The sequence below is a fragment of the Protobothrops mucrosquamatus genome, unplaced genomic scaffold (assembly GCF_001527695.2).
Source record: "Protobothrops mucrosquamatus isolate PMUCROS unplaced genomic scaffold, P.Mucros_1.0 scaffold_3, whole genome shotgun sequence".
Classification (NCBI taxonomy): domain Eukaryota; kingdom Metazoa; phylum Chordata; class Lepidosauria; order Squamata; family Viperidae; genus Protobothrops; species Protobothrops mucrosquamatus.
Genome location: NW_015386079.1, coordinates 12,825 through 25,810, shown reverse-complemented (window position 1 = coordinate 25,810; position 12,986 = coordinate 12,825). Strand labels below are relative to the sequence as shown.

Below are 12,986 nucleotides of genomic sequence, written 5' to 3'. Positions count from 1 at the left end.
CAATATCTTCTCTTTTAGCCTCAAGTTACAGGCAAGGATACAGATGAGTTCAAAAGTGTGTTCCAAAAGCTTTCTAGGGAGGTAAGAGACAAAGATATAAATGTATATTAAGATTAGTTAAATAGTATATTTTTGAACTTTGAATTAATAGATTTGTATTATTAATTCATATCAATCAGTTTTTATAGTGATATCATAAAATCATCCTTCATTTGCTTTGCTTAATAGAGTGACAGAGTGCTTTGGATGTGAAAGCAAAAGTAACTTTGGGGGGATTCATGTAGCAACTCTCTGACACTTCTTAAAGCAACTGCACCCTTTTCTGGATCCCCACTGCGGTTATAGCACAATCCAGGGACAATGTGTGTCCCAGGAGATGCAGGCAACCTCTGCACACCTTCACATCCAAAGGGTTATGTGGCCATAAGATTTATTTATTGAATGATAAGATTTATCAACTGCCTCACTCCTAGAAAACGTAAATACCATGCAATACAAATAATCACAATAAAATACAAAAGAAACCACAAAACAGTGTCCACCAATGATGCAATTCCTATTTCAGCTCCTCATCTCCAAAGGCTATTCTTTTCTTGGGGCCATTTTTTCTTTGGAGGATAAGTTGTTCCAAACAATCACTGAGAATGGCCTCCTCTTGTCGTACCCCGCTGTTTGGAAGAGACTGTTAGCAAGCCTCCTCTATTAATCTGATTTGGTGCTCAGAATTTATTTGGGGGAATAAGACAGCCACACACTGAGCATTGATAGCATTGACAACCAGCAGCCTGAACTGCACTTGGAAACAAATGGTAGCCAGTGCTTTTTTTCTTAAAAAAAAAAAAAAAAAGGTGCCAGAACTCACACACATCATACAACCTGCCTTGCCTACCCCACAAGGTTCCATCCAAAAAAGGTGCCGGAACTCCGTTCTGGGCATTCTATGAAAAAAAAAAACCCCCGATGGTAGCTAATACACTTTCTGTGTGGATACTACCCCAGAGCACTATAACTTCAAGTCTCTAATCTCATTAGTACAGCGGCCAATTGCACTCAGCACTGCCCCTTTTAGTCATCCATTAGGGCAGCAGCCCCCAACCTTTTGGGCACCAGGGACCAGTTTGTGGAGAAAGGTTTTTCTGTGGACCGGAGGGCGTATGGATTTGTATGCTGCCTGCATCTCACAGATGGGGGCTTGTTTGTGCAGACTGGTTGCTGGCATACCTCAGACTAGTGCCAGTCCACGGACTGGGGGTTGGGGACCCCTTACTAGGGTCTTTCCCACATTTATTCATCTAGTGGTAGTCCTTTATCAACCAGCCTGAGCAGAATTCTGCCAAATTGTTACACGACCTATTAGCCTAACTACTATAATTTTTAGTGAGAGAATTAACTTCAGGGGAGAGCAAATGGACCAGAGAAATTATGGTTAAGAAGAATTGATTAACCTTTTCTCTGATTATGATTTCGTAAATCCAGTTTTTTCTGTAAATATTCTTTCTGTCATTAATCAATATTTGCACTGCTTCTGCTTTTCTTTCAAACTTCCAAGTAGGGAAAAAGGTAAGGGTGAGGGAGAAATTTGGAAAAAGTATTCTGAAAGATATCACATCTTATTTGGCATATTGATGGATGCATGTATGTTTGCATGCATGTTGTGTGAAACATTATGGAAAGGAAACAGCTTCGTTTGGGATTCAGTTCAGGAAGCTGCTTGCCTGGACTGAATCCTGAACAGTATATTTATCTGTTGGACTGGACTGGAAAAAAAAGCCTATCATGATGTCCAGTTGACTAGTTTTTAATTGACATATTCATTCAGCAAATAGTCTATGAGTCAGACAAAGCAATGTAGCATTGTAATACCAATCTCCAGTAAGCCAAGGCTGTTAAAGCAGCCTTACCTTGCAAATATTGTATGTATATATACATATCCTTGACAAATATGAATATAGAGCTGTTCCCATAAGTAACATGAGTGTGACATCTTCATGGCAAAAGGTCTGCATACATTCATCCAACCTACAGAAATAAAGCATCCATTTCCTTGCAGCTAGGATCCATCAATTAAATGAGCTTCCCACATAAATTGGTAGATCCTCCTAGTCAGAAAAGCTGGAGATTTCAGAAACCAAGGCGGTTTCTGAAATCTCCAGCTTTTCTGACTAGGAGGATCTACCAATATATGTGCAAAGCTCATTTAGTTGATGGATCCTAGCTGCAAGGAAATGGATTTGGGAGTATTAAATGAAACTTGATTCTGGCTGACTACAGAATCTTCCTGTAGTGCTGTTTCAGATTGAAATTTAGCCAAAGGGTAAGGGTTTGATGGCCACAGCTGTGTTGCTTTTTATTGTATGTACATCTCTTTGATCTCTACTTTTCCTCTTTTATGCAGGAGTGTGAATTGACTGCAGATGAACTTCAGACTATTTTGAATAAAGTCATAACAAAAAGTAAGTTGCAACTGATTTTCAGGAAATAGTGCAGAATTTCCAGGAGTGACATAGAACCACTCCCTGATCCCTCAAGCACCCTTTTTGATTTTAAAGACTCTAAAATGACTCTGACCTTTTAAAACATGACATAGTATTTTAAAAGAACCTTCTGAACAGATTATAGTATAACATCCTACTAGTCACTCCAGGCTAATATAAAATTAACTTGCTTCTTGGCTATAGGGTTTCTCTTGTTATATGTAATATTTCTCTTTTATTTGTAAGCCACCCAGAACCAAGAAGGCAGATAGCCTTGAAATTGTACATATTAGTCGTCATCTAACACAAATTCCCAGTTACTAATGTCCTTCAAAAATAATGCTCCTCAAAACATCTGTTCTTCTAATTCACCTTTCCTGGACTTCTTGGTTTCTGGGATTCCAGTGAGTTATTTCTGAGAGTACTAGGGTGACAGATTCAGCATACAGATTCAGCATACAGCTTCTGTTTTTCCAGATTCAGCATACAGCTTCTGTTTCTCTTTAAAGAACCAAATCACTTTTCTATAATTGGGAGGGGGTGAGTTGTCTGTGTGTGTGACAAAAAGCCGTATCTCAGCCATTGGGGTATATATTCCTAATCTGGCCCCTAGTCTCAGTTTGTTTGGCAAGACAGAAAGGTAGCTATTTTACACGCACACACAAACACACACACACTCACAATCAATCAAGGTACATTTTTTCTAGGTCACCTTTTCAAATTCCTTTTGTTTTTGTTAAAGTTACTGATAAAAATGTTAAAAACTTTTTGTAATGAAATCGGAAATTGCTAGATAACTGTCTTGACACCAGTACTCATGTGATCTTTCTTCTGAAAGGTATTTTTCTTCAAAATGAGCTAATAAAAATAAAGGCTTTTTTTTTGCTTCAACTGGAGAGATTGACATGCCTGAAAATCTTGTGTTACCATGGGATGCAGAAAAATATTTGAATAACATTTTTTGTCTCTTTTATTGTATAGGAACAGACATTAAAAGTGATAGATTCAACATAAACACCTGCAGGGAGATGATCAGTCTCTTAGATGTATCTTTTAAATGTCACCCTTCTCCACTGGATTTCCCTTGTGAACTTTTGCCTAGATATGCCAAGATTTACACATCTCATTTCTGGTGCATTTGTCTTCACTTGCTATTGGCATAAAATGTAGAGTAGAATACTGATTTAAACAGCCAGGTAGCAAGGATAGTAAAACTTTACTATCAGCTGCATGATTGTTTTCTTGCTCTGCCTGAATTCTGCAATAATCTCTTGTGCATTAACTTCAGTTACCTGTGTTGTTGTGCATAATCTAAATGTTCATGGCATATATACTCTTTTTTTGCGTACATAATAAAAATATACAGAGAGGTCTGAAAAATCAAAAGCAGTTCTAGTAGTTCACTTGTTATTTTGGACATCAATATAGTAACAGAATGTAACCATATGGAGATTCTCGGTCATCCAGGTGCTTTTTCAAGGGGCAACGGGACTTTCTTGTTTTCTCTTTGAAAATGTTTCGCTTCTCATCCAAGAAGCTTCTTCAGCTCCAACTGGATGGTGGGGAATGGAAGGATTTATATTCCTTGCAGACAGCTGGTCATTTGCATTCTTTTAGAGAGTTGTTGAGGTCACTTGGAAGTTTATCTGTGTCCTCAGGTTCACCTGAGTAATTGTAATCATTATTCCTAAACCAGTTTTCTAATCTGATAATTTCCAAATGGATTTGAGCATCTAGAAAGTAGATTTTAACCTTTGTCTTTTACCAAAAGATTTTCAGGAAGTGGTAGGTTCTTACTGTCCCCCAAATACAATCCATGTGGTTCTACAACACTACAATCATTTTTCAAATTGAGTCCAGGTCTGATCAACCCATTTTTATTTTAAAAGGTAGCAATAGGAAATGTGTTGTTTTACATGTGGTGAAACTACAGATTTATGTGCCTGCATGAACTATGCATTTTTATCGGGATCAGAATTTCTTGCTTAAGAAAGAATGTAAAAAAAACATTAAGAGAAATGTATTTGAAATTTTGAAGTAGACCTTAACACTATCCAGAATGATGGAAATGGTACCCTGAGATTTGTAGAATTCAAGATCCTTTGGATGAAGATTCAGAAATATCTGGTAAAAAGCAAACTAATCCTTTCTAAATATGATGTTATCTTTGATAATTATTTAAACTGGGGAAAAAATCTGAGCAGTAAAGTAGTAATTTGAGATAAGCATGTAGTTCTGAGATATGCATTTTATTCACACTATGAATAAAATCTTATTAGTTTTGTTTCCAAATCCAGTAGAGTTGTCTTACATCTGACACTCAGTTCAGCAAGAGAGGGTAGGAAATTACCTGTGTTGCTAATTTTTGCAGATCAGCTGACAACTTGGTTAAATCCTATGAAACTTTGGCAGGACAACACACATCATCAGTAATTTGGTGATTTAGTACAGGGGTTCTCAACCTTGGCAACTTTAAGACTTGTGGACTTCAACTCCCAGAATTCCTCAGAATTCCTCAGAATTCCTCAGCCAACTCCCAGGAATTCTGGGAGTTGAAGTCCACAAGTCTTAAAGTTGCCAAGGTTGAGAACCCCTGATTTAGTATACCAGTGCAAAATAAGTTAATAGGTCAGAATAGCTTTTAAATATCTATTTGGAGAAGAAATCTGGGGAAACAAGAGTTTATTGTTCCTCAGTTCCACATCACAGTCTTTGGCAGAGAAAGGGATTATTTCTCAAAGGCTTATTTTTTACAAGTCATCATCTGACTTGTAAGCAACTTGAGTTATAGGAATCACTTCCCAGGACACACAGCTTGTCATGAGGTAATTGAATCCTCTTTTCCCCATTCAGTCTTAACAGAAACAACTATCTCTCCTGCCTGGCTGGACCAGCCATTAATATTTTAGTTGAGCTGAGATAACAACAATTAGACTGAAAGAGCTAACAGTAGCTTGTCTCCCTCTCTCTCTCTTTTGGTCTAGGAAATCTATAAAAAACTAGCTACAAATTATTCTGGAACCATAGATGTACATGAAATGAGAAATGCTCTCAAGGAAGCAGGTCAGCTTCCCCCGTCCTTTTCTCTCCAGGAAATATTTTCTCATTGACAACTGATTTGGAAATAATTCTGGGATGTATATTTATTGTAATGACTTTAGATCATAATAACCTAGCACATTTTCATTATTATCTCCGTATCCTATGATTTGACAGGTGGATAAAAATGCCAGATCCAGTCTAAATATCTGGCTGACTATGCAACCAACCATAGTAATACTAAAAAGAAATGCAACATATAAAGAAGTTAAGCTAAATTAAAACCAATACTACAATTTAGAACATACACATTTTTGAGGTTAAAAAAGGGCAAATTAACTGCTAATAAATGGCATCGTGTCCATGAAAAGGTAATTCATTCATTCTGCATATGATCCTTTAAGTTTGCCTATCATCAATGTTTTTTCCTAATGTAATCATAGATAGGACACTAGGGGACATACTTACTTGCACCAAGAATATTTTCTGTAGATTTTCCTATAAAGCTGACCTTTTTCTGCTGTTCTCCAGCTGCTCTCCTCTTCCGCAGATGTGCTGTTTTGTTATTTAAACAACTTGGAAGATACAACCCACACTTGCACAGAACTGTATATATGGATCTCTGGATCAGGGCCTTTCATATACAAAGGAATTCTGTGTAGTTATCAAAATGCACGGCCAGTCATTTCCCACATGCATTTTATCGCTTGCCTGCCTCTGCAGAAGCCCATGTGTCTCCTTATGAATTCAGAACATGCCATTATCATCCATCAGCCTCATTCTGAAGCTCATCATAAGAGACTTTAATAATTAGGAGCTTTTTAAAGAGATATGATACTTTATTAAACTTTTTATTGCACTTGGTTTTCATATGTACCATTATATCATGCATTGAAAACAACTACCTTGGTTTCAGTGAAATAAACTTCTAGTATGATATGCAACAAATGCTGAAAGCAATAACCATGCATTGGTTCTGCTTACTTTTCTTGTGCACTTTCTTCTGTATAGTGGCAATAAACCTCCACCTCATATTTAAATTCAGCTCAACAAATCAGTGCATATTGGGATGCAGGGCCAGCCTGAGTGGCCCTGTTCCACTTATCCTTGAATTAATGCCTGGAACAGAATGACAGAATGGAAATATATTGTAACTTTATATATCATAACCATTGGATCAATTAGAAGTATATATTTCTGCCAACTAAGAAGAATAATTCATGCATTGGATTCCAGCTAGGCCCTAACAGCTAATGGTATTTTATCTTCAAAGTGCCTCAGAACTCTTTGTACAGGGGAAAAAGTATCCATTCAGGGTAAACAAAAAAAATACTCCAGAGGAAAAATGCTGATTTTCAGTATGTACATATATCCATCTAGACCAGCAAATGATAGCTGCAATTGGCACTTAAATTAAGCTTCAAATGCTGGAAAAAGTATGTTTTGTATGAAACTGTCTCCCTGCAACCAGAGGTCCCATTTCACTGAACTGAATTTATCAAAGCTACTCTAATTACAGTAGGTACTTATCCTTCATACAGAAGAACAGGGAAGATCCTGTGAAGTAGCTTATGATGCACTCCTCTTCAAGACTTGATGAGGGAGTATAAGGTCCATGACTGGTTCAGAACAAAAAATGTGAGATAAAATTTATATTATAGAGCAATCTTCCTGTTGTTGTTGTTGTTGTTAATTGCGAAGTCGTGTCCGACCCATCGCGACCCCATGGACAACGTTCCTCCAGGTCTTCCTGTCCTCTACCATCTTCTATTCCTAAAATGCTCAACTTTATATAGGAAGTGCACTGGCAGCTAGAGTTATTGAGGCATAACAGCTGATTAATACTCTGAAAATCTTCACTAGCATTGTTTTTCTCGGACTCTGAATCCCCAAATTTGTGGACATGGCATGGACTGGATTCAAGAAACTGGGCAATTGCACCAGGGATTACACATCACCTATTCAAAGTTTGTTTCAATATTTGAAATAAATTAATTGAGTAATATTTGTCAATCAAGAAAATCAAATAATAAATTAAGAATAAGCATGCCAATAATACTGAAAGTTGAGTCATGGCAACTGGGCTTATTTTCTTGTTGGTTTGAGATGTTTCATTGCTCAACTAAGAAGCTTCATCAGTCAGAGCAAGTCTGCCATGCACTTTGGGGAAGACCCCTAAGGTTGGTGTGGGAGGAGTTGGTACATTACAATGACTCTCTGCCTAACTGACTTGCTCTAACTGATGAAGCTGCTTGGATGAGCAGAAAAATGTCTCAAACCAACAAGAAAACAAGTCCAGTTGCCATGACTCAACATTCAGACAATTTTATCTGGATGACTGAGAATCTTCATCAGTATATCTATCCCAAGAATATTTTCATTTTCTTGGACATTGTATAAGAATGCTATTAGTTTATGCTAATCAAAAATCAGAGGAGTCTGACACCATCCCGTGCATTTAATGAAGTGACCTGCAGCTGATGAAAATACATTTAATAAAATATATTCATTCTTTTAGGTTTTCCTATTCATGCCTCTTTCCTGGTGCATTTAGTGAACAAAAATCAATGGAGGAAAAAAAACCTAGGGATAAGAATAAAACTTAAGTAAACATTCTGTTCACAAGCTTCCAAATCTTACCAAATCCCAGTAAGCAACTGATCTACTTTTAAAATCAACGTATTTTCCTCAACCTGGTATCCTCTAGAGTCTAGATCAAGGGTGTTAAACTGCCGGCCTGCGGGCCGGTTTCATCATACCGAAGCCGCACCCACCCCATTGCCGGCAATGCAAAAAGAGTTGCAATGCGTCACGACACGTCACGTGATGTGGCGAGTTTGACACCTGTGCTCTAGATGGATTATACCTCAGTACTTGTAAAAATAAATCAACAGGGTCAGTGGCTGGCTGGCTGAAAGTCCTAATAATTGCAGTCCCAAATTACCAGAAGAGCTTCCTATTGGGGATAATTTTGCTGAGAATATACACACCTATCAGGAGGAATAATCAGTAATCCAGTAATATCTGTTTAAATTCTGGCTGCGGAATTATAGGAGTTGAGGTTCACACATCTTAAAGTGGTTGACTTTGAAAAACATTGTTCTAAACTATACTGAACTGACTGAATTAAATTATGGAGGATCAGCACAATCACATGCTCATGTTTTAATTATGGGCTTTCCTTCTCCACAGGTTTCACTCTCAGCAACAAAATCCAGCAAAGTATAATTATTCGTTATGCCTGCAGCAAGCTGGCCATTGACTTTGATGGCTTTGTGGCCTGTATTATTCGTCTAGAATGCTTGTTCAGTAAGTATTCTTGAAAGAAGAAAGAAAAAAACTGCTACTGTTTTACATCTCCCAGCAAGAATTTTTACCAAAAGGTGAAAGATTTTTCACCTGAGTACAAAAATACCTGTCCGTGATTGAAAACTATTGTGAAATGTCTTTATTTGAAATATTAGATAAACAGGACAAGACTCCAAATATATTTTATCTGGCAAAGTAGATACAGACACACATTGAAAACACATTATTTTTTTTTACAAAGTTGCAATCAAACGAATAGCTTTTGCCTAAGATACTGATTGCAATATTTTATTCCAAAGTCAGTATTATTTTTTAAAAGTTCGAAGGTCCAACACATTTGCAATTGAAGAGCAATTTGTTATAATATATGGAAAAGCTTTTGGATATTTAGAAAGGGGAAATCATGACAGAGAATTTATATAACACATGCGCAGAATGTCATGTATACACTATGGCGTCCAAGTTAAAAGTTTTCCACTTGAACAAATCAGTGAGTCAATTTGATTAAAGCCCAAGGTCTGCCTGATCTCCACATTTGAAATTAGGAGCAACGTCTTCCTCAGGGTCTTTTAGTTTTGGTTATTGGATAAAATCACACTTGTTCTTTTGATTAGTCTGTCTGACCCAATTTACTTTAGAATAGAATAGAATAGAATAGAATAGAATAGAATAGAATAGAATAGAGTTGGAAGGGACCTTGGAGGTCATCTAGTACAGCCCCTGCTCAGGCAGGAGAACCTATACCATCTCAGACAAGTGACTGTCTAACCTCTTTTTAAAAATACCAAGTGATGGAGCGCCCACAATTTCTGGGGGCAAGCTGTTCCACTGGTTAATTATCCTCACTGTCAGGAAGTTTCTCCTTAATTCCAGGTTGCTTCTCTCTTTGATCAGTTTCCAGCCATTGTTTTTTGTCCTGCCCTCTGGTGCTTTGGTGAATAATGTGTCCCCCCTCTTCTTTGTGGCAGCCCCTCAAATACTGGAATACTGCTATTTATTTATTTATTTATTTATTTATTTATTTATTAATTGCATTTATATCCCGCCCTTCTCCTTACGGACTCAGGGCGGCTGACAATTGAATAAAATACTAACATATATACATATACTTAATTAAAATTTGATTAAAACGAAATATTTAAATATGTCCAATTTAAAAGTAATTAAAACCCCCTTTAAAATCCCTCAGGNACCGTGAATCCAGGAGAACACCCAAGTTGCGGACCCGATCTGAGGGGGCCAAAGTTTCGCCCCCTATAGTCAGCGATGGAGTCAGCTGACTATGCCGGGGCGCCGGCAACCACAGCCACTCGGTCTTGGACGGGTTGAGTCTGAGTCTGTTCCTCCCCATCCAGACCCTCACGGCCTCCAGGCATCGGGCCATCACGTCTCCCCTATTTCTTCTTTTCTTTAGACTAGCCAAACCCAAGTCCTGCAGCCGTTCTTTGTATGTTTTAGTCTCCAGGCCTTTGAACATCTTAGTTGCTCTTCTCTGAATTCTTTTCCCAAACCCTCAACATCTTTTTTGTGATATGGTGACCAAAATTGGCTGCAGTATTCCAGGTGTGGTCCTACTAGGGTTTTATAAAGCGGTACTAATACCTCGCATGAACTTGATTCTATGCCTCTTTTTATACAACCCAGGATTGTATTAGCTTTTTTGGCTGCTGCTGCACACTGCGGGTTCATGGTTAAGTGATGGTCCACTTTCCAGGATGGCTTTGCAGGCCACATGAAACCACTTCACGGGCCGCATCCGGCCCCTGGGGCTTGTGTTTGACATGTCTGTTGTAGAGAAAACCTTCCAGCTTGTTTGTCCCCATACAAACATCTATGACTATCATATAAAATGTTATCTATTCTAGAAGTAATCGAACCTCAGATTCTGAAGGTCAGGTTTTAATTACCTCCATTTATCCTTAGTTTTTAATTTTTGGTTTATCATGCATTTTACTTATCACACATTAAATCTAACATCTGCTACTATTTCAGATACTAGATAAGGATAAGGATGGAACAATTCAGCTTTCTTTGACAGAGGTAAATTTGCTTTAGTAAACTGTTCGTACTGTATGGCTAAAACATTACAGAGTGATAATAACGCATTATTATCAAATCACTATAACTGCTAAATTATTCCAATTATGCTTACCAGAAATATGGGAAAACTGCTAAAAACAATTCAGAATATAGAAAACTCTTCTATCGGCTGATTATAACTCACATGTTATAATCAGCTGATAGATATACACTTATGTATTTGGGGGGCAGCATCAAAAATTAAACCTAATTTTTAGAGGGTGTGTTCCTTCCTTTATAGTCAATTCTGGCTCAAGTACACCATCAAGGAAACCAAAGACATCAAGTTTAAAATTTTGACCACTGTTTCTCTCTCGCATACCCATATCCGAAACAACCTTTATTTAAATTAATAATCAGCAGTAAGAACAAGAAAAATTAACAGCCCACACAAAATATATTGGATTTAATCCAAAGAGTTTCCCCGCTAGCAGATATAAGAAAGACACTGTATAGACATCAATGTTAATAAACTCAAGATGTAGCATCTTTGTATCAGCCCTCTATGGATTTGGATGCCAGAGTTTGTTTATCATAATTGTATAGCTGCCTATTTTACATGAAAGTGAGTCTGGGTGGCATACAGCACTTAATAAATACGTAAAAGCAATCTCAATTAAAAAAAACCATCAAAATGCACACAAAATAAGAGAGGATGATATTTATCACAACACAGAGGCCATCACAAGATCTCCCTGGCCTGTATGATAACATAGCCAGGTCTTGAGCAGCTTACAAATGTTGAGAGGGATGGAGCTAACCTCATGTAAGGCAGGGGAAGAAGATTCTACAAGTCAGGAAACATAGCAAAAAAGGCCTGCTTCCTGGGACTTGCTACTCATGCATGGGGATGCGCATGTGCGCCCGCGCACACACCTGCCATTTCTGCAGCCCAGTTGCAAACACCTCACAGCCCACTGGTGAGCTGCTGCCCAGAAGTTGGGGACCCCTGCCCTAGAAGATTGATCTAATTCCCTAGCAAGCAGAATCCACAGGTCTTGCTATGCCAGACCTGATAAGAGTGGATAGATGCAATTGGGGAGAGTTTATTGCAAATAACACTGGGAAGGGCAGGACTCAGACAGAATTAAGAAAATAATAATGAAAAATACAGAAAGAGCTGCCTTCACCAAAGAGATATTATAGCAGTTGATGACCAGAAGAAAAAAGACTGCACAATTCATAAAAAAGACCTCATATACTGGCGCTGCAATCAAAAGGAGCCCTGGAGACTGTAAAAGGACTATGAGTTGCTGAACACCTATTAAATGATTATAAATTTGGTTGGATGTTCATAAAGGTCTCTACCAGAAATTGGGGAAATATTGCAATAGTAAATTCTGTGAAACTTTAAATAAGTAACTGTGTATTATCCTAATCCTTATATTCTCTCTCTCTTCCTTAGTGGCTGTGTTGTGCATTGATCTAAAGCATTATTTTTGGCAATCATTTGGAAATGGGACAAACTTACAATTCCACCAAGAAGTTTCTGGGAAAAAGCTGATTCCATGACCTTCTAAAAACATGAGGAATATAAATAATTTCTATGCCACGCTCTAGTATATAATTTAAAATGATCATAAAATAAGTTATGCATAGAAACAAATATTGTATAGCAAGCATAGCCACATTAGCAGCTTTGATTTAACAATATGTGTCATGAAATCTAAGTTTCAAAACTGTGATTAAAATTCATCTCTAATTTTATTTCTATATAAAAATAATTTATCTGCCTACATTTTGTATCTTGTTGTTAGTTGCTAAATTGTGTCTGACCCATCGTGACCCCATGGACAATGTTCCTCCAGGCCTTCCTGTCCTCTACCATCTTCTGGAGTCCATTTAAGCTCACGCCTACTGCTTCAGTGACTCCATCCAGCCACCTCACTCTCTGTCGTCCCCTTCTTCTATTGCCCTCAATCTTTTCCAGCATTAGGCTCTTCTCCAGTGAGTCCTTCCTTCTCATTAGGTGGCCAAACTACTTGAGTTTCAACTTCAGGATCTGGCCTTCTAAAGAGCAGTCAGGGTTGATCTCCTCTAGGACTGACCGGTTTGATCGCCTTGCAGTCCAGGGGACTCGCAAGG

At 37.9% G+C, this 12,986-nt stretch overlaps 1 protein-coding gene across 1 annotated transcript in view; it reads left to right on the top strand.

Moving 5' to 3' along the window:
- Window positions 1–12,330, top strand: part of LOC107284142 (calpain-8-like) — a 36,200-nt gene extending 23,870 nt beyond the window's left edge. The window contains 8 exon segments of the mRNA XM_029283405.1: window positions 19–81; window positions 2,396–2,453; window positions 3,456–3,520; window positions 4,533–4,601; window positions 5,459–5,537; window positions 8,706–8,828; window positions 10,807–10,862; window positions 12,307–12,330. Coding sequence (XP_029139238.1) covers window positions 19–81; window positions 2,396–2,453; window positions 3,456–3,520; window positions 4,533–4,601; window positions 5,459–5,537; window positions 8,706–8,828; window positions 10,807–10,862; window positions 12,307–12,330 — 537 coding nt within the window.
- Window positions 12,331–12,986: the final 656 nt, after the last annotated feature.